Below are 21,812 nucleotides of genomic sequence, written 5' to 3' on the forward strand. Positions count from 1 at the left end.
GGGGGAAATGGTTCACTTATGATACAGTGAATTTTTTATTTAACTCCAGTGGTAAAATGTAAGCGTTTCACTGTATAGCAGTTGCTGCTTTTTGTTTGTTTTTAAGCTTAAATATGAACACTGAAAAACTAACACAAGAATATTTATTCTCCAAATTATTTCCCGCCAACTTTGTTACAAAATCCACTGGCAGCACAAATAACCTTGCAGAGGATCTACATGACTAAATTCCATTTAGAGAATGTTACGTTTACTTGTAAGATATCTTTTAAGTGATAGACAGTATAACACACAGTGATTCACTCGGCGTTCAAGCCGTTAGCAATATAGGTGAAAGTTTGAAGAGGTGATTTCTCAATTAATGCAAATTCGCTTAATGGAAATTGTCCCGGTAGCAAACAGATCCTTAATACAGCAGCGGCTTCTACTGCTTTTTTGTATCAAGGCAACAATACACATGTTCTATATTTCCAGAGGTGTCCTTTCCTGGAGCGGTGTAGCCAGGACTTTTTGCAGGGTGCTAACATCTAAACAGGTTATGAACTGGAGTTTCCAGCTCCTGGGCTGCATTTCTCACACTAATTGCACCGTAACTGGGAGCAAAGGCAAAGCCATGCAAAAAACAGCGACAAAGCCAGCGACCAAAACTAACACTCAAACCCAACCAGATACTCGGGATCGAGCGCCTGGCCCCTGAGCCAAAGCCCAGCAAATTCTATGAGTTATCCAGAGCTACAGGTGGGCTTTACAGAGCCAGGCCCAGCTGTGGCTGGGACTAAAGCCCAGGCGAGCGAGCGCGTGTAGATCCCGCTCCGAGCAGATGGGAGCTCCAGGGAGAGCAGCTGCGCTGGACGCCCCTATAGGTTATTCCATAATACACAACGCACCCGGCACGGGAGGCACAAAGCATCGCCCGCTGCTGCCGGAGGGAAATCTCAGGCAAGAGAGATTTGGCGAGGCCGAGATTTCGGAAGAGGAGGGTCTGCACCCCACCTGACCCGGGGACGGGGGATTTTTGATAGGACTATTACAATCACAGAGCTTATAAAATATATTTGGAAAGGCTTTCGTGTTGGTTTTGGGATAGCATTCGAAGGCCCCAGGAATCCACTCCGAGGCCTTAAATCTGTGGCCAAACTCCAGCAAAAACCATATGTTAGTCATATTCCCCCCTTTTTCCTTCCCCTGGTCTTGCTCCATTTTAAAGGCCCACGCCCTGCGCAGTAAACGCAAGAGCCTCAAGGCAATAGGGGCTCATATACCCCTTCTCTTATCTGGAGAAATCCTGTGCTAATGATGTGAATAATCCCAAGTCTGCTTTCTGTCATTTACTGACTGTGACCTGCTTGTTTTCACCTTTACAAGGGGAATAACACCATAAGGTTTGTGTGTGCGAAGCACTCGGCTTTACGTGCTCCCTCTACGGCTCCGTGTTCCCCCACACGGGGACTGGAAGGGACTCCCTGTTTGCAGAGCCCCCACCAGTGATGCTGCCCAAGGCAGGGGGAGCCGATAACTGCAAGGTGATGGGTATCTCACACTATTGGATAATTAACAGAAACAAAATATTTTCCATCTGTTGCTTTTTTTTTACCCCTTACCTCATTGAGGCAATAAAATATACACAAGTAATTACCAACAGATTCTATTTCGACTTCGGTATAAATATTTACTTCCAGCAGAGAACTTTCTTGCTTCAGCAAAAGGGTGAGGAGGCTGTGACTGTAACACCCTCCAAGTATTAAACTCCACCTTAAAGAATTTCACGTCTGGCTGATTCATCACGCCGAGCATCACAGAATCACAGGACAGTGGGGTCGGAAGGGACCTCTGGAGATCAACCAGTAGCTCAGTTTTATACGGTATATACCTAAGAAATCCTGATGCTTAAAACCCCAGCATGTGACAGAGATTACGGTCCAAAGTGGAGGAGACAGCGCTTGAAACAAGAAATAATGAAAGCTGTTTAGAGGTTTTTTTCCAAGGCAAAGATGGAAAAGGGTGAGCAAATAGTTTGAAGGACAGCCTAATTTAGTGAAAGCATTAAACAAGAATGTCTCTTTATTATAAACTGGAAAACTCTTTCTAAACGAAAGCTTTCCCCAAAACGATACTGACTCAAACTCATTTGCAGATGGGTGTTCAAATGTGCTTCTTTTAACTTGCACATCCAACACCATTTTAAGGACCTTTCCAGCAGTCGAGATTAACAGCACAGTTTAGAATATATCACAAACTCGTAAAAATATCAAGATTTGTAACACGATTCCCTAAGCACTGTATAAAAAAGAACAGAAATGTCACTGAGCCCACTTCTTTGCAAATCCCGTGCAGTGTGTTATTTCTGTGCAATCTGTAAAAACACAAGTACAGAGCCTGAGGTTTCTGGATCTCGTGTAGCAGTGGGTAGGAGCTCTTAGATCTCCAGCTATAATAAATATTGTATCCTACAGGAGCCCACCGGGAATCTCAGCTCCTGTGTTGTTCCACAGAAGATTGTGGTGTCAGGTACGATTAGAATCAACACTTTCCACTTACTCAGAGCTTTAAAGCTACCTACGCAGAACATTAACAACTGTTAATGAAAGACAATTAAGCGGATCTACAATCCGACATTCAGAACGAGTTTGCACTAACTACGGATACACAAACACCTATTGTGCATTTTGGATTTTGTTTGCCGTAAATAAACAGAAGGTGTTTGGATGCTCAGAGCTGCCCATGGCTCTCGCACGCTGTTTTTCAGCTGGCAAACCGTTATGTGAAGCGAAGGTGGCTTCCCCGGCTGAAAGCTCGTGTGGAACGCTGAAGCAATCAGACACTGCGCCAGCTGCATTAATGGACCGCTGGTACACGCGTCAGGCGGGTTGTGTGACACGAGAACAACTGTCGGTGACTGTACCCGTGACCATTAACGTGGCCCCCAGAGGCCTTGTTGCAGCGGGTCTGCAGATATGCAGAAAAATTACCTTGTATTTGGTTATTACGTTGCTCAGGTCGCAGTTATGCTCTCATCCGGTTACGATATCAACGTGGAAATCGCTGGGTTTCTTGTTTGTCAACAAGTAGCGAGATGAACAAGGTCATCAGGCTCTGGGGGATTAAGCACCCTGCGTAACTTAAATTGCTTGGGGTCAAGTCAACCTAACACAGCAGTGTCTAGAAATGGTTGATTTTGGATTTTCGCTTGCATCTGTGAAACTAACTTGCACGTCACAGCATTTCAGCTGACGGACACTTGTGTGTCAAAACACAACCATCTCAGAGGAGATTAATTGCTTCAATTACTACCAGCCTCGTCAGATAAACCAAAGGCAAACTGGGATGAGCAACGAGAGTCACTGGCAGGGCAGCAGCTCCCGCTCATCACGCTGCAGAGTCTCCAGAACTGACTAACCCACCACAACCATCGCAGGGCAGCACAAATCAATCAGTGTGTAATGACGCTGCTGCCTTTCAGCTGCCGTTCCCACAACCCTTCCTCTCCAGTTTACTTCTCCTGCCTCCGGAAAACACCCACCAGCGTTTCAAGACATTAATGCTGCTCCATGTATCCCTGCAGCGGAGTCTTTTCCCAAGCCAGGCAACGATCCAGCAGCAAGTGCCCAGTCAGGAGTGTCAGGTCATTTTAATTTCTCCTCACATCTCTCCCGTCTATAGGGCATAGCTGTTTCTGGATGTAATCATGTATACTGCACTGGCATCTTGGAGCCTGCTGAAGTCAGTTCTGTCTTAAGGCTCTCTTCAAAAATCATCACATAACATTTCCTCAAATTAGATGAAATAAATCAAGTTGAAAATACTCCAAGTACGAGAGTTCTGCATTAGGCAGCTCACACACAGACACCTAGCAAGACAGACGAAGAGGATGGAGAGAGCATGAGTGCATCCAAGTGTGTGCTATTGCACCAACAAAAACCCCTGAGTGTACCCCACCCCCTATCGATATTTTAGGAATAACACATAAAAAGCTTTTCAAATAAGTAACGTAATAAGTGCGTTAAATAGATACGATATTAACAGAATTGTGTCAGAAGTTATTCCATGAAAGAACCATAAGTTAAACTCATTTAAACGTAAGCTGACAGAATGCAGAAGCGCAAACCCAGCAGCGCTGGGTCCGTGTTTTTGTCATTACCCAACAGGCGATGCCCTCTAAGAACAGCTTGTTGTGCGACCTTTATTAAAACCTCTCCGTTGCTGTGAGGAACAGACCAAGGGCCAAACCTCCTCCTCGGCTTCAAAGCTCAGCATTACGCTCGGCAGATCCGAGCGCAATCTCGATCTGCAACAACAAACCGCCTTTATGCCGCGCAGGTAATTACAGGCTCAGGTCGAGGCCTCCAGACCGTATCGGTTACATCTCCGGCAGCTCCGGTGTCGGTGACGCCGGGACTGTGCCCGGTGCGGTAAACCAGGCACCGCTCGGGCCATCGCCCGCGGCAAAACGCGGCCTGGGAATTCCCCACGTTGGTGACTTCATCTGCCAGCTGCATTCACACATCTTTACTACCTGAATAACTGATCTCCGCTACTCCGAGGCAGCGCTTTCTGGGGAAGAGCGTTTGGGAATAAATATTTGATCGCGCCTACAACAGAAAAGAGCTCAGATGGTTTAAGGTGTGACAGCAGAAGTGTTTATTAAATTCCGAGTGAGAGCATTGCTGGACAGTAAGAATTTGTCCCATGGTCCCTATCTCGCAGGTGTGGTGCTGAACAATAAAAGACCTTTCACAAGGAGAGGGGACACAAACTCCCTCCCCCCAAACTCCAAGTCAGTTCTTCTGTTCATTAAACCCTCTGCAGGCACCGAGCTATCGGGCCATGACAGGCCAGTCGCACACAAAAGAAAGCCAAATACTAAATTACGAGCCAATTTAAGCAGGCATTGATTGAAGTAACCAGAAGAGAGCTCAGTATTGCCAGAGTTTCATGCAACAGTAATAAACAATCTTCATTAAAAAATGATGCGCAGCACACGCCAGGTTTTAGCAAAGAATGTGAAGGTCCCCCAGCCCCACGCACAATCCAAGAGGAAAAATACGCTCAGGATCTTTTCCTTCTGCAATTTGATTTTATTCATTAAAATCCTCTCTTTTCCAACTTTCGTACTTGTCCTAAGCGAGACAGAAACAGATCTGCGAGGAGGAGGAAAGGAAAAAGCTTGATGCAAACCAGAGATCTGAAAACATCTTTGTCAGTATTTTCCTACTCTGCTCACAGTGCAACAAAATCATCACTTGACTGATAAATAAGTGTCAGAAACCTCTTTGTATGAGGGAATGAACCAGGCTTTTCATAAACACGCCCCCAGATGCACACATTTATTGTTAACTGAGTTAGCAGCTCTGAACGTACCCGAGTACCTGAGCCCTGGGCGCATGTGGATCAGGTTAAGGGGCCACTGAACCGTCACATCTGGGATCGCAAAGCGCTGCAGAATCCTCCCGCCTGAGCTTTTCCTTCCTGCAAGCTCACTGTCATTCTGCACAAATATCCTAACCTTCCTACGCCTTTAATTGCTGCGTTGTTTATTATTAATACAGCTCTCTCACGTATGTAACATACGACATCATTCACCCACAGGTTACAGTAGCAAAACTCAGAGAAGTGTTCAATTACACGTCCAGTCTGTACTTGTATTTCCTAGATTAGTCTCTATCACTCTGTAGATATCCCCAGCCAGCCAAGAATTGTATCTAAAGCTACTGACAGCAAAGAAATGAACACAATTCCACGTATACAGGCAAAGTTTTCAATCATGCCTGCAGAGTGGTTGTTTTGCTGCATTATTCTTATTAAAGGCCTCCTGCTTTATGAAGCTTTAAACTCGGTGTTGTCCCTTTAACGTTTCTAACCGCCAATCTGGAACAGCATCTGGAACTGCAGTGCATTTAATCCTTGAGGGTATATTCTCTCTACGATGCATATGACTACAACGTGTGCATCGAGGGACAAATGTCCAGTAGCTTTAGGTGACGACATTTTTACAACATTTTCTTAAAGATTAAAAAAAACCCCACAAACAAACATAACTTGGCAGAATTTTGAGATAAACATATTGAAATATGCTTTTTATAATGTATCCAAGCAAACTTTACAGATACTGTCATCCACCTTGGAAATGCCATTGCACGATTGATTTTCATGTATTAGTGTTTTTATACTTTTGAAATGAAGGTTGTCAGAAAATACTGTCACTAGTATACTGCTGCTTTACAGACACGTGAAAAGCCCGATTAAAGAAATTACACTGATTTCTTATTAAACACAACAGAGTTGTCATCAGTGGGAGCGAAAGAGGGAAGGTATTGAGAATGGCAGATGATGAACACGTACTTGAAATCCTTGGATGGAAGAGCAAGTGATGGAGTCAGATAAGAGGAGGCGCCAGGCCGGGCGCATCTCTAAGCAACGGGCAATCAAACAGCCAGATAAACATCTTCAGAAAGCGCAACAGGCTCGAGGGCCCGGGCCAGAGCTGAACAATCACCTCCTGGTCCAGCGTATTTTCCAATAAACTGGGTTTTCCTATAGAATGAAAGTCAGGGCACGCCTCGGTAATAGCAGGAAATGAGAATACTTGCAGTAGTGGACTGTGACACAAAAAGTGCAACGTCGTACGTGAACAGCATTTAAAAGAAAATCTCTAGATTCAGAGCTGAGCTCAACGTAATTTTCTGCACATCTCAAAGGGGGGAAGAGAAGAAAATAAACATAAACCTTCTTCTCCCCCTGGCTGGGCTGCGTTACAGAACAGCACGGGATCTCAAAGAGCAGGGCATGGGTTTTCTTGCTGCTCTGCAGCCGAATTCACGCCCCTGCAGCACCACACGTAATCTGTCGTACCCACCCTAAATTCAGAGCAGTAATTTCTGCATGGGAAAAGGACGGTGCCAGGCAACATGAAAACTGCAGAGAGATGGTAAAGTCCCTGAATCAAAAATCAATTCCAATCCAAACTGTCTGGCAGCAAAGTTCAATAAAACACTGCTATCAGCATAGCCCTAACAAAACCCATGTATTGTTTATAACAAACTTATGAGGTGTTATAACCAAACTGAGTCACTGCTGTACAGTAAATATATTTTCAGTGTCATAACAATGTATACAATTGACTTTGGCAATTTTAATATGCGCACACATGCTAAAGGCATTACCAATAGAGCTTCATCACATCCACATGAGCCATGGCTTATTAAGGCCCCATCCACACCACAGGAAAGGTTGTTTAGCGCGGAGAGGTACGGTCCACACTGTTCATTGTTCCCATTGTAGAAGGAATAACGGTTTTAGAATGCGTAACGGCTACAGAACGGCTCTGTTTCAGAATACACGGCCCTGCTATAGGTAACGGTGCCGCTCTGTTCATACACAAGGGGGGAAAAATACCCCCAAACACCCAGATATGTGTGTGTGTGTGTATCAGTGGCCCAGTCACACCAATGGTGGAGAACAGCTCTACCATTAATCACCCTGATCCCACACACAGAAACACCCCTACGAGTCAAGCTGTAGCCTTTTAGGGGTAACAGGCACACATGAACTAGTCCAAAAATAATCACAGCTGATGCGTTTATGTTTTCTTCTGTATCAAACCACTATTTCCAAAATTACTTTGCCATGTACTAAAACAAATACAATTCCCTTTGACTAACCAGCCTAAGATGTTTGCGTAAGCCCGACACGAATTAATTTAACAAGTTTTAAATATCTGAAAATGGAATTTGTAATGACAATCCTCAATACCCAAAGTAAATTCAGTTATTATTGAACTCAGTTATAAACACATCTAAGAAATATCCTGTAATACCCAAATAAATTAATTTGGCAAACAATACAATACCTTGGACTTAGAATCTATATCAATAGCAGAGCCTGGAACAGGAGCTCTTATTTTAACTCCATGTAAAACATCCTTCAGCAATGAGTTTCTGGATGTGTTAGTCTCTCTTTACAGTTCAACCTCAATCCAATCAGCAGTCTCCAGGGATTTCCAAATCGCTGAAGATTAAAATCCTCTCTGACTTGACTGTTTGACTAATGCTGTGTGTTTAATAATTCTACTTGTGAGAGATTTTATTTGACAAAATCCTGCTGTGCGGACCCCGTCAGAGGCTCCACAGCTGTACTGGGGTAGAAAGCTCTGCTGTCCTTGTTTCTTTACACACACTATACCCCACCACTGAGGAAAGAAGAAAACTATATAGTACATCTATTACTATGTTGATATTAACATAACCACTGTGATATTAAATTTACATGCTCTTTTAAGGCAGGGTAGTGAAAAAGTTCCTATTACAAAAACATAAGATCAACTATCCTGTTGTCTTGACTGGTCGCAAAAATCAATTACATTTATGATTACATTTCAATGAAAGCTATTTTATAAATGAGATGGAACTGTAATATTCCGTGCTTCAGGCATTCATTAATAAAAGCATTTCAGTGTTAGTATTTACAAATGTTCCACTTTTTAGTTTAGGCAGTTTTTAGCATTTGAAAGCTTATGTTAAACTTAACATAAATATTGTGTCCGTATGTTACAACAACCTTGTGACTTCAGATTTGAGCAGTAAGAGGGAAAAAGAGCCATCACGATGGTAGCTTGCAGTAAGTATTTGTATAAGACACCACTTACCCTGCTGTGCAGCTGAAAACATGATATCCTTTTAAGAGCACGGCAACGCTTAGCAAACACGTTATCAGACAAAAAACATCAAGATTGATGAACAGCACAGATATCGAAGAAAACATTGAATCAACGTGTTTCTACCTGAGGTAGCGTCAATCACTGTGGAGACTCCTCTGCGGTCAGAAACGGGCCGCGCTGACCCCGGCATGCTCACGGGCTCCGAGCGAACCGGCTGAATCCTAAACAATGAGTTAGAGTTACCACCTGTGTCACAATCATGCTCAGGAGGGCTGTAATCAACCACAAACCCAAATCAGCTGAACCAATTAAGCAACTGCTTATTTTAACTTTTGTTTTCTTTTGCTTTGTGGAGCCAAAAGGTGGAAAAATCCACACAGAGATAAACCGAGACCCCACGGAAAGTGAGCGTCCCCAAACCAGGTCTCTGAGATGCTTAAAAAGCCCTCGTTGTCCTAGCCAAACTGCTCTAAAAGCCTCCATTGCCCCCCTGAACAGCAGCGCTTGCTCTGTTGGTTTAGGAGGAAAAGACACATTTGTAATTGTCTGTTCTTTTTGTAACGTATACCTGTATTCATTAAAAAAAAAAGAATCTGCTTTCTTTCTGTATTTGTATACATACATGCAATTAAAAAAAATAATGTATTTCACAGCTATATCCTTATTGTGGGAGTAACTACATGCAAGGAGAAATCACACATTTCAAACCCGTGTATTTCTAGTCAAGGACAATCTGCCCAGATTTAATGGGATTACTGATATCGTCCACCTCTCCTGCCGCACTTGTTTCAGACCGGGTCCCAAACGTCCACGTCCGTGCCACAGAACTTTGGACTCAAATCACAAGCAGAGTGAGAAGCACGGAAACTCGTGAAATCTTGAGAGTTACGGGACAGGACGCAAACACGTGGTGCTTAAAACACTGCTACAAAATCACCAGCTATCAGTAAATATAAACCCGCGTTTACCTTCGCTCTCCTTCCTTCCCTTGGCCCGCCTCCTGCCCCCAATGCCGAATCAGCCAATGTGCAAAACCAGATTAATGAAAAACATGAAAAATAATGATGAAGAAGGAAGCAAAGGAAGGAAAAGAATAACAGGGAGGAAAAAGACACTCAAGAAGTTGACTTAGTGTTCCACCACAGACTGTGTCACAGCCAGCATCTAAACCTATGGCACGAAGCTCCCACTCATATCTGAGAAAATGAATTTATTAAGCAATGCAGAAACTATGAAAACCAAGACAACGCTGAGCAAAGCCCCAGGACTTTGTACTTGTCTTTCACTGTCATTTACCCAAGAAGAGGCAGCAGAGAGGAATCCAAGCTGCTTGGCCTGGATGAATTTTTCTTGTTGTCGAGTCACACGTTCTTCCAAGACTTTCATCTGGACAAGCCTGATGAAAACTACTACACGTTCTACACAGATGGCCTCGTTTAAGCATGAGGCGAGTAATTCACACAACAAATGTGGAACAGCTTGGAAACAGGTTTTATTTTTACCTGAGACTGTTGAGATCCAGATCATCTGTGTCGAAGTCCAGGAGAGGCTGCGGGGTGTCGCTGGGGCCGTGCGACTGCAGCACGGAGGAGCTGGATGAAATGACGGTGGTTTGGCCTGAGGGATGGATTGTTTTGAACTGGAACTGGGGGCCCATCCACAGCCGTCGGTGAGGCCCAGTGTGAGTCACTATTTCGACCTGTGGGAACACGGGGAAATGCTTAACAAACCCCTGCGATACACTGAATGGTTCCTGCAATACACTGAACCCCCAGAAGCCTGCTGTGTTTTGTGTCATCAGGTCAGAGGAACACTGAAAAAGGGACAATTTGGAATGTCTTTGCTAGAGAAAGGATGATCTAACCAAAGCAAGAGCTTCTTGTGAAGCCTTGAAAGCCCTTGAAGCACCAGCTTGAGGACATCACACCGCAGCTCTTAAACTGTTCTGAAGGCCAACGCTCCATCCTGGTCACCACACCGCCTGGCCCTGGTCACTGCTCACTTGCCTTTACAAAATACATAGAATCAGAGAACCATTTTGGTTCGAAGAGCCCCTCAAGATCATCGAGTCCAACCATAACTCATCTCTGGCGCTACCCCATGTCCTGAGAACCTCATGTCCGTCTGCCCAGCCCTCCAGGGCTGGTGACTCCAGCACTGCCCTGGGCAGCCTGTTCCAATGCCCCACAGCCCTTTGGGGAAGAAATTGTTCCCCACATCCAACCTCAACCTCCCCTGGTGCAACTTGAGGCTGTTTCCTCTTCTCCTATCACTTGCTCCTTGGGAGAAGAGACCAACCTATAGCTCAAAACACTAAAAAGCCACCTTGTGTTGCAACAAGCAGGGACCGCATCTCTGACCGCGTCTCCACGGAGCAGACAGAGGAACCAAGGCTTTTCTGCTCAGATCCCCTCAGTCTGAGCAGGTCAAGGATGTGCTTTCAGCCAACAAGCTGCTCTGGCTTTGTCACGGCTGCTTTCGAAGAGTTCACACATTAAACGGTGCCGCTTCACATGTAAGCAGTGTGAACTGTATCTCAAATCCAAGCTCGTAATCACTGTTGGCGTATCCGCGGACACCCCTGGCAGAGACCATCTTGCTGGAAAGAGCTGTAGCAGAGAGCACGGGCAAGTGTGCGGTGAGAGACGGGACAACCCGGGTCACGCTCGGCACGCTGTACGTGTCACATAAACACCCACGTGCAAGGGCAGCTACACACACATACATATTCACTTAACCAAAAACTCCAGCAATTAAAGCAGAAGGGGGTATTCAGATTTTCCTCGAAATATTGGCTCCCAGTGAGAGCCTAGAAATGAACTTTCGCAAATTGTTTCAGTAAACGAAGCACCCAAAATACTTTAAAAATGTCTTTTCACACTGGTAACTATAAACCAATTCTGGCAAACTCCTGAATAAACCAGCTATAGGAATTCAAACAACCACGGAAATTTAAGATGGTAACGTTGCTGGAAATGTAGATGATCAGGAAAATGTGGCCTTAGTAAATAAAAGGCTAAACAGAGCATAAGGCCTCTGTAATACAATCTTAAAAATCAAAAAGATCCCTTAAAGATTAGAAAAAGGAAACAAGGCATGAAAATCTTCCGCGCTGGTGAACTCGTACTTTCAAGATGACAACCACAGACTACAAAACCCCTATCAATTTCTGCTAAAACAATGATCAGCTTCACAGCAAAAATGCAATTTGGGGAAGAAATCAATGAAAATATGTTTTTGTGTCTATACGCTATAGGTGTGCACTGGTCGCAATTCTTATCTCTTTAGGAAGGGATTCTGAACACTGGAGAACGTTGTGCTCAGTTCCCTGCTACCGGAGGACGACAAATGCGCAGCCTATTTAGCGCTATTTCCATCTTTGCATTTATCTTAGCGTAACTCAGATTGACTGCCGACGTTTCTGAGGCAAGTAGCTTTTATGTAGCAGTGTAAATTAGGCCACAGATAAAGTAATCTGTATATTTTAAGCTTGAAACCATCAGTGTCACAGAGCCGAGAGGTAAACAGATGCCTCTGCAATTTTACTGAGGCTACGGCCAGATGTTCCTATTCACTCTCCTGTTGTGTGCAGGACAAACATATTGTATCTACTTCACACTGACAGCACACATTACCCACTGTTCTAATTGAAAAGTTGAAGTGAAGGGCAGTGTTTTTTCACCGCATGCTGTTACTGTTGATAACAACACTTTAATTTTGAAAAACATCCTTGCACTTTAGGCTTAATCTAAAGTGGCTTGCTAAGAGAACGCTCGCATCTTCGTGCTCAAAAGGGCTATCAGCGCTCCTTTCACTTAGCGAAAATCAAACCATTCCGGAAGCGTTCCCTGAATTATCCGTGCTCTGACATCACTCGGGATTTATTTTTTCCTTATAAATATATTTACTCTTCTAGAGGGATATACGTGTTGAAGTTCGAGCAAGCTTAAGTTCCTTTGACATTTTATCTCTTCCAAGAATTAGTAATAAACCAACCCCTACAATGCGGTTTTACTTCACCCTCTTTTTCCTGAGGTCGCCCAGTACACCAGAAAGTCACCAAAATGGCAAAATAAGCCAAGAAAATAAATGGTACTGGAGGGGACAGGTGGAAAACTACAGGTGAAATCTTGGCCTCAAAGAGCTCAGTGATACAATTCCTGTTGACTGCACTGATTGAGTAGTTTCACCATCTTTATGCTCTGACAAATCAGAGACAGCAGCAGCAAATGAGATATATCATGGGCAGCCACATCTGAAAAGTGAGGGCAGGTAAGTGGATTCACATGAACAGATTCCCCAGGGAATTCCACTCCTGGAACGGTACATGTGGAAACTTCTCATTTTAGGAAAAAGCTGGATATGATTTATTCACCAGTGGGAGAAGCAAATCACATCCATGAATATTTCATATTTATGCCATAGACCCTAGCAACACATTTAATGCATCGCTCCCGTAACAATGTTGTTCTTAAGCCAAAGGAAACCCACCTAATTTGTAAGGATGAATTCCATGTACCAGGTACCCTGTAATTGCTTTGGTAAATCCAGAGCGATTGTAATTTTTATTTATTTATTTAACTCTAACCTTTTCTTTCTACCAGGAACTAATTCTCAGTGTATTATTCATGACCTACATTCTTAAAATGAAGCTATGTTTTAAGCCAAATAGTCGTGTAGGTACCGAGTTCTTAAAGAGAAGCTTAATTGACTGAAACAAAGCAAGAATGGATAAAACTACAAAGATTTAACCTCATATAAAAATAATCCGGGTCATTGTAAAGCGCTACGGCATTTGTATGCAGCCATAACCCACGGGAATCATCAGCAGGAGATGCAGTAACTGATAACCAGGAAAAGAAGGAAGCAAACCAGTTAATCTACCATTTTTTCTGTTAAAACGCAGTCAGTATCGCACAGGTCACAACTGAAAAGGCATCGTTGTTTTGTCAAGCTGACTTCCCTTACCCAGGTCTGAAAAGGACCACATCAGGAGGAAAAGGTCACGTTTTGTCACCACTGTGAACTTCCTACTGCAGCCGGAACTGCCCCAGGACGTGACCTGTGCCAGCACTGATGGGGCTTTATATGGCTTCTAATACAGTTTAAAAGGTAAAGACCATCAAATTCATCCCATGTTAAGTCGGGAGTGAAGTCGGTTTCATACACAGCAACACCCATGGCCTGCTGGAAGCTCGCTTTCCATTTTGAGTTGTGTATTTTAGATCCAGCGGATCCCAGCGCTGTTGCCTTGGGGAGGGGAAGGACACGGGGCCATACCTGGGACAGCCACTCCTCATCCTCCTGCCCGCTGTGGTCGGACGCCAAGCTGTCGTAGGACTCGTGGCGAGTGATGGGCCCGGGGCTCCCCGGCGGAACCACTGAAAGGAAGAAGAAAAATTCATAAGTCAGGCTTACTGTGAAACGCTTTTTAAAATGAGCTTTTTCAGCCAGTTACGGGTATAGCGATGTCTGTCTCTTCCTAAATCTGTGACAGTATGTTGGAGCACAGAAAGAGCTCAAATATTGACAGTAAAAGGGCTGAAAAGATTGGATGTGTACACACACCACTACGATAACCCGACTGGCTCTTCTTTCAGCTTTAAGTACTTAATGAACATACGGAACAGCCCAATACAGACAACAACCACCTATCTCGAGGAATTCTGCACTGAGAAATGTCCATGTGGGAGCCTTTTCTACAAACTTTTCAGAATGCGAACTACACCAAGAGCACAAAAGGTAATACTATGTAATAATTCTGAACAGATAAGAAATACACCCTGAAAAGCTTATGTTACGCAACAACAGCATTTTTAGTTTGGTAAAACAAGAGTTTTATGCCATAGCCTTTATATATCGGACAATCCTAAAATTAGAACCAATATTTTTTACCCTCACGTAATTGAAAAAATGACTCGAAGTTTTCAAATTGATTTTTAAAAACTATATTACGGGGTTGACCCTTATGTGTCAACTTTCCATCCACTACAAATTTTTACAGCCATGCTGTAAACCCCTAATAACAGGAGTTTCTAATGGCAAAGCAGGCACAATTGTGACCATAAATACAGAACGGCGCCTCTATAATATAAACAGCACGGGGTTTCATAAATCCATACGCTGTATGAAATGCAGGGATTTTCATGGTGGTGTGTCAGTGGGTATCCAACCCAACCTCAGCTCTGGAGCCACTTCTAACACCTCCAAATCGCCGTGTGTCCTTACTCCAACACATGCAATATGCTAAATTCAGTTCAGGGCTTAACTTATTAAAGAATTATTTAAAGTGCTATATACGTTAGGATATATTCTTACAAAGTGTCGAGTTTTTCTCATGAGATACTGCACATCTGTCACATCCATTGACATCAATACAATCTGTGCTCGTGCGTATGCGCACATGCACCTCAGTGACCACAGCATTGGGGTTCATTGGTTTGCAAGATAATACAGAATCACAGAATGTTAGGGATTGGAAGGGACCTCAAAAGATCATATAGAAACTAAATCAATCTGCTCTATTCCAACAGTGACAGACCTAATTGGATAACTCACAGAGCTGTCCGTCCAGCCCATACCAAACTGGTATTAAGAAAACACACACCTTCCCGGGTTACAAACAGCTGGCGATTCACAGTAAACATCTCAATATGAAACTCAGTGCCAGCCGGGATTTCCATACGTTTCCCATTGCGCTGATCTGCCCCGTATCTGATTCCCCAGCAGCGAACGGTGGGGACGCAGCTGATCGACTCCAGGCTCCCCCTCCTCAGCTCCGCTACAAACCGCTCAGGACTCGGGCACATGTTTTTGCTTTCAAACCAACGAGAACTTTATGGACTGTTCTGAATTTTTGGTTGTTGTTCTTTCTCTCCCAGGGGCAACTCCCGGAGCTGTCAGGATTGGGGAAGCTGCTGTTCGGGGCCGAGCTGCAAACACGAGCCCCGGGAGCAGCGTCCACCCTGCCCGGTCACCATGTTTCCCCCTTGTGTCACCTGCACTTCGCTGGAAAATCAAAACGGCATTAAAGCGAAACATAAATTCAAATGTAAAGAGTTTCGGCCCGATGCTGTGTGGCCTTTCCCCAAGGAACCGCAATAACCCCCGGCTCGGCGCGGTTTCGGAGCGTGGCGTTAACTCTTTCCACCAAAAAAAGTGACGACATGCTGAATTGCACAAAGCAGCTCTGCCCTGGAGTTCACCAGCAGGGCAACAGTGATAAAGCCCCAGCTGAGGTCAAACCCCAGTCATTTATTTTGCTATTTAATAAAATCACGTTTACGCACCACACCTCTCCCAAAAGCAGGCGCAGAAAGGGTCTGGTTTTGATAGCGATGGTCCCGGCGTCACCGCGGGCAAACCCAGCTCCACACACACACACACACGGGCATTTCTTAGGGGTTAAAATGGCCTTGAAGCTCCAGGAACAAACACGTTCTAAAAATGTAACCCTGATTCTTCATTGCTGGGTCACAAACCTCTCGCATTGGTGTCGAGTTCCAAGACGAGATTAATTTCAGTCCGGAGGGACATTTCCAGGAATGTGAGCTTGAAAATAATCTTCTATCTTGCAGATTAATTCTTTGGAAATCTGAATTCACGCTGGAAATGACAGCAGGCTCGCACATCAGCCAATCTGTCCTTATGCTGGGACACAGAGGTTTTTCAGTTTCCATAAAATTCAAATTCTACTTCCTAGTCTCAAAATGAAAGGTGCTGGTGCTTACCCAGCTGATATTGCTCTGGACTCCAGGACCTGATTCACGCAGTTCAATGATTAAATATGAAAAAACCCTCATTGTTTTGAAACTTTGCCGTGCTACAATATTTGTGCCAAATGAAGACAACAAGCGATTTTGATTAAGCTCAGGTAATTTGCACAGGCATTCCTGCCACAGGAGCACGACCAAAATACACACGCCTGACAAATACTGGAATTAACAAACAGTGGGTTTGTTCATAGATGGGTTAAATACACAATAAATACCTAGACCTAAGACAACTCTTTATTCACCCAAAGATTATAAATTGTCATCTTTCAGCAGCACACAAGTGTTGGAACAAAGAAACACTACAGCTCAATTGTAGTGTGCGCACTTATGGTTTTAATTTGTGAACAATAAATCATTAGTTTTACTTAGTTTTGTGTACTTCTTGAACCAAAAGGTTTTAATTTTCTCATTTATATAAATGAGCTTTACACAATTCAACTTAATTGAGAGTTATATATGACATTCCCAACGTGCTCTTCTCGCAGGGATGCAAGTTTGTCCAAATTAAGAGCAAACAAAGGCATTTGCAGACTATAAAGACTGTTTGTTCTGTGCCTGCAGATACGCAGAGAGCTCTCCTTTATTCCAACTGAAAACACAATACTTATGATTTGAAATAAGATTCTAAAACCTAGTGGAAATAGGGTCATCAAGTGTGAAGTCTGTCCTGTGTCCACGTGCAGCCACCAACAGGTGAGCACAATAAAAACCACGCATCCCTTGGTTGCATAGAAATCACACACCGATGCGATTTTGATGCTTTTTCTGCAGTTCCTAAGTTCTATCTAAAATGACCATAGGTGGTTTAGAGACCTGAGGTAATCACATTTGTCAACACGCTTCAGGAGCACTTCCCTTAGAACTGAGCTCCGCAATGGCAATGATTTCCTTGGCGCGAATTCTGGAAGGACCGGCGCGTTCGTTGCGTTACCCACCACAAGCAGAACGTGCCCGTTCCGGTTCAGGTCTAAGGCGGCGGCTTCAAACTCAACAGGTTGCCCTTGTTTTCCATCAGACGGACGTGCCGGAGCTTGGCAGAGCCGGGGTTGTGTATCACAGAGCCAAATCTGCCACCGAGTTCAGGCCCAAGAGCTGCTCAGGGAACGCTACCCCCTCAACCTCCCGTGCAGGTCAGTGTCTCTGGCTCTGCTTCTGCTCCAGCTTAACAATAAAGCCAAGACCAGGTTTTCCTTTCAGATGGAACGCTGTTCAAAATAAACTGTCTGCAGTTTGGTGATATGCTCTATGTGTTTTTACTTGTGGGTACATGTTACTGAACAAAGTTCTGGTTTTTATGCGTGTTTCAGCCTGTAAAGCTCTGCAGGGTCATGCCATGTAAATTCAAATATCTTCTTTCACCCCGAACTTCTCCCTGTTAGGGTTTTCTGAGATTCTTATACGCATAAAAGTCATAAAATTAAGCTTAAAAAACCCCGTAAACCAGGAGTTTACCCAGCCTAACGGTTCTTTCACACCACCAACTGACTTACAGATTTATTCATTCATTATTTGTATATTGCCCACAGTTTATTAGGTGCTTTATAGACCATCCGTTCTCTGTATCAGCACTTAAATCTTAAAGGAATAGGTATGTCTGTGATCGGGATGCGAGTTCTCTGTACATTTTCCCCAGCTCTGATGGCTGCAAGAGGAGATGTTCAATGTGCCGCACTCCCGCTTCTCTTTCTAAAGCTCCCATAAGAAACCAGTCAAGTTAAACCAGTTAACGCTGGGGAGAGCTGGAACTGGTTTTACTCACCGTACGGAGTATTTAAGGCTGTTTAAACACTCAGACTGGGAGCAGGCCCTCGGTTCTGCACCAAAGGACAACGTATCTATTCTTTCCTGAGTTAAAGAATAATTTCAACTGCACGAACCTATGGTGAAATCCATCTGATGGCCATCTTTAAAGAATTAAGGAAGAGGTAACTATTTCTATAATTCACTGACTTCAAAAGTATGTTTGACATTATTGTCGGGAAAATTATGTTAACCATGGATTACTGTTACAATCAAAGTATGTAGTGAGAAGTCAAGAGGCTTAGTAGTAAATTTTCAAAGCGGTGCGTGGGGATTTACCCGTTTGACTCCCATTAACGTCAATAGGAGTCGCGCGGCTAAATCCCTGTACACTGCTTTGAAAACTGACCCCTTCGTGTTGATGGACCCCTCTCTAAGAAGTTCCAGATGACCATGTAAGCATAGTAAAGAACTGTTTCAGCATGTGCCCTTGTTCATTATTGTTGTTTGTACACATCTGAAAGTGTTTTAATTCCTATACGCGGTGCTGTTTCCAGCATTTAGTTTATAAAATACGGATTAAGACGGGCAAGTGCTTGGTAATCTGATGAAGTCGCGCACATGCCCAGGTGTATATTTGCGTCAAAAACTCAACACACATTGGCAGCATCTAACGTACCTCACAGAGTTAATTTTTATCCACCTCGTCTATATTATTGCACAAACACCAACTATGGCTGAATAACGGAGCACGATTTACTCCAGTGCTGGTGTGCAATGATGCAGCACTTCACCCCAACCAGTGTGCGCCATCAGAAACTCCATCTGCTTCCCTTGCCCACCTCGTCCTGGCTCCCGAAGGCAGCACAAAGTGCACGTTCCACTTCTAGGGAAACTTCAGTTTTCCCTTTAAAAAGACCGTGAACTACAATTCCATTCGAAACATCTTTTCTGGAAAGGAAGGTGATCCAGATGAGCTTGCAATCTGTTACGCCTCCGAGTGTAACAAGCAAACCCGAAAATGCCATTTTCGCTGTTTGTGACTATTGCCAGCAAACCCCAAATGCACACAACAATTCTGTAAGAGAAACGCATACGTGGAATCAGTTGAACTTTTTAAACTGTAATCAAAATATATTATTTATATATATATGTATATATATATAAGATCTGCCACAGTTTTAAACACAGTAAAAAATTCCAAATGTGAAATCTCTTTTCAATTGCCAAAATTTTACCTGTATCACATATATTTTCACATCTATGTATATATACACACCCCCCCATATTTTCACGTAGTATTTGGAGAGAATACCTCAGTCAAGATAAACACTTAATTCCCTGAATTCTGAAACTCATTTTCCTGTATGGAAGAGTCCTCCTGAAAAACACCAAGGAATTATCAATCATTCCCCATTCCCAAAGGATCTGGATCTTTAAACGACATCTACACAACTCCTTTGAAACCAGTGATGCAGAGACCCAGGAAGTTCCTTTAAAAAGCAGGTTGTATTTTTTTATTAGAAGGCACTAACGAAGTAGAATTTCAAGAGAATGCCACCCTAGCTAGAGGCAATGTGAACTGAAAAGAATAATGGCAAGTTGAGAGGCTAGAAAATATATTAAAAAATTCCCATCTGGATAATAAGGTTTAAACATATGTACCCAAGTAAGCAGAGGGAATCTCAGCTGTGTGCTGGTTGTACACAAAACACCCAAATAACAACAAAGCACAGCTTCCTGTCTTGAAGCTCATCGCGCTAACAGCTAACAGAGGGCTGGCTGCAAGACCTGCTGAGAATAGAGGTGAAAAACCTGGCAGAATCATCGAAACGTGATGTGTCCGGTGACAGGGACTCCACCCCAAGGCTGGTTTTGCGCCCGCTCGCTGGGGACGGAGCCGCTGCCCCGTGTGCCGTCGCACGGATCACCCGGCTCCATCGCTCCGACTTCGTACGAATGGTGGGAACTTTCCTGCAGTTTTAAGCAGTGAATTGACACAATTCTGTGGAAAAGCCCTCACTGGTGGCTCACAGGTACATCTGAAAGGCCGGTAGTTTAGGCAGCGTTCGTATGATCAGCACATAAAAACGACGGCGGTTTAAAACGTTAACCCGCACACCACGGCTTGCCCCAACTCCTCTCCAGGCTTCACAGCACGGCAGCTCATCTCAGGGTAAGGCCAGAGAGCTCTGCTTAGATAGTCTGCATCGGGAGATGAGCTTAAACTGGCCAGCTTTGCTCTAAGTGCCGCCAGTGCTGCTGCAGAACCAGTAAAGCCCAGCAGAGCCACAGCAACGGGCAACGGGGAGCACAAAGTGCTGCAACGGCTGCAAAGCGCGTCCGAGCGCGGCCACGCGGAGATGCCACAGAACCAGAGCAAAAAGGCTTTGAACACCTCGTAACTACACGAGAGAGTAATGGTTACAGAATGGGCTCTGGTTTTGATCAGTTTTATTATTTGGAATCAAGCTCCGCTGTGATAGACATTGAACATACCCACAGCAACATCGGCTCTTGCCCCACAGAACAGGCTCCACGCACACACACTATAGCTATGGATATAGCGGGGTACATACCGTGACGTATATCCTTTCATAGAGTGAAAGTATTAAATATGCAGCATTAAATTTGCAGCCCCAAAAGAGTGCAAGAAGAAAAACAGAGGTAGAAGGCTTAAAAAGCGGTAGAACAGTAAATGTAATTATCAGTCCCGGTTGATTAGCCTGTTCCTAGACCAGCATTGCGTTGCCCCGCACATGGAACAAGGTTTGCAAAGCAGAACGACCAGAGTCCTCACTGTGTGCTCGGGGTAACTCATACGGCAGCACCTGGGCTATGATTACACGCACAACAGCTTGTTTTTCATAGTATCTGTCTTCATATTCACGCAATTATTTAACACACTTGCTCCTGCTTCCCACTGCACTATGCTCACCAGCTCTATGTCTGGAATTTTTGTTTCCAACCATGGAATGTCGGAGCGGAATATAAAATAGGCCATAAAGAACCGCAATGTTGCTCAGAGACAAAAGTCTCGCTCAGGGCGCAGCGCGTTCATTGGAGGCAGCGGGCAGTGCAAACATGATGTCAGAGCTGCAGAGATTAGCTGTATAAATTGTGTTATCGTTCAGCCCAAACAAACAGCGAGGAAGGGCCAGCCCCCTCCCTTGAAGACAATGAACAGTTACCGTGTTTGACTCCTAACAAAAGCCATTTTCAGTAAAATGCAAGATATGTACATGTTGGTCCAGAAACGAAAATCTGTTGTAACAGCCAAAAGTCAAAGGCAGCTATAAATACAAAGCTTAATCTATTCAAGAATCCCTTAACGAAGTCTATAAAACTGATTACATCTTCAGGCCTAACTCAAGTGCAAATTCTTACTCAGAAATAAGTAACAGCCCTGCGAGTGTTGCTTGGAAACCAGTACAGGAACAAAGGACGGGAATACCGAGTACTGGTTCGAATTCTAACATCATGGAGCATGAATTACAGTGCATTTAGAATAAACAATTAATGAGACAGCAGAAGCCTCAGCTACGTGTCCGTTTTTCGGAGGGAGGAACCATTTCCAGAAGCGGTCGGAGTGGGATACAGGAACACTGCATCATTCCTTTGAACACAACACAAATGGCCTTTGA

The 21,812-nt window shown here is 44.0% G+C and overlaps 1 protein-coding gene across 18 annotated transcripts in view; it reads right to left on the minus strand.

Annotated features, from left to right (window-relative positions):
* Positions 1–21,812, minus strand: part of BCAS3 (BCAS3 microtubule associated cell migration factor) — a 285,403-nt gene that overhangs the window by 160,570 nt on the left and 103,021 nt on the right. For 17 of the 18 annotated variants that reach the window (XR_011741909.1, XM_065852777.2, XM_065852781.2 and 14 more), the window contains 3 exons: positions 13,934–14,034; positions 10,156–10,352; positions 8,777–8,874 (listed from right to left, as the gene is read on the minus strand). Coding sequence is in view for 17 of the 18 variants with exons in the window: in XM_065852777.2 (XP_065708849.1) it covers positions 8,777–8,874; positions 10,156–10,352; positions 13,934–14,034 (396 nt within the window). In the remaining variant the exon portion in view is untranslated. Of the gene's footprint in view, positions 1–5,252; positions 6,532–8,776; positions 8,875–10,155; positions 10,353–13,933; positions 14,035–21,812 lie in introns of those variants that run through there. The other variant, XM_071816958.1, reaches the window with a different exon arrangement.

The sequence above is a fragment of the Patagioenas fasciata genome, chromosome 19 (genome assembly GCF_037038585.1).
Source record: "Patagioenas fasciata isolate bPatFas1 chromosome 19, bPatFas1.hap1, whole genome shotgun sequence".
NCBI classification, from domain to species: Eukaryota; Metazoa; Chordata; class Aves; order Columbiformes; family Columbidae; genus Patagioenas; species Patagioenas fasciata.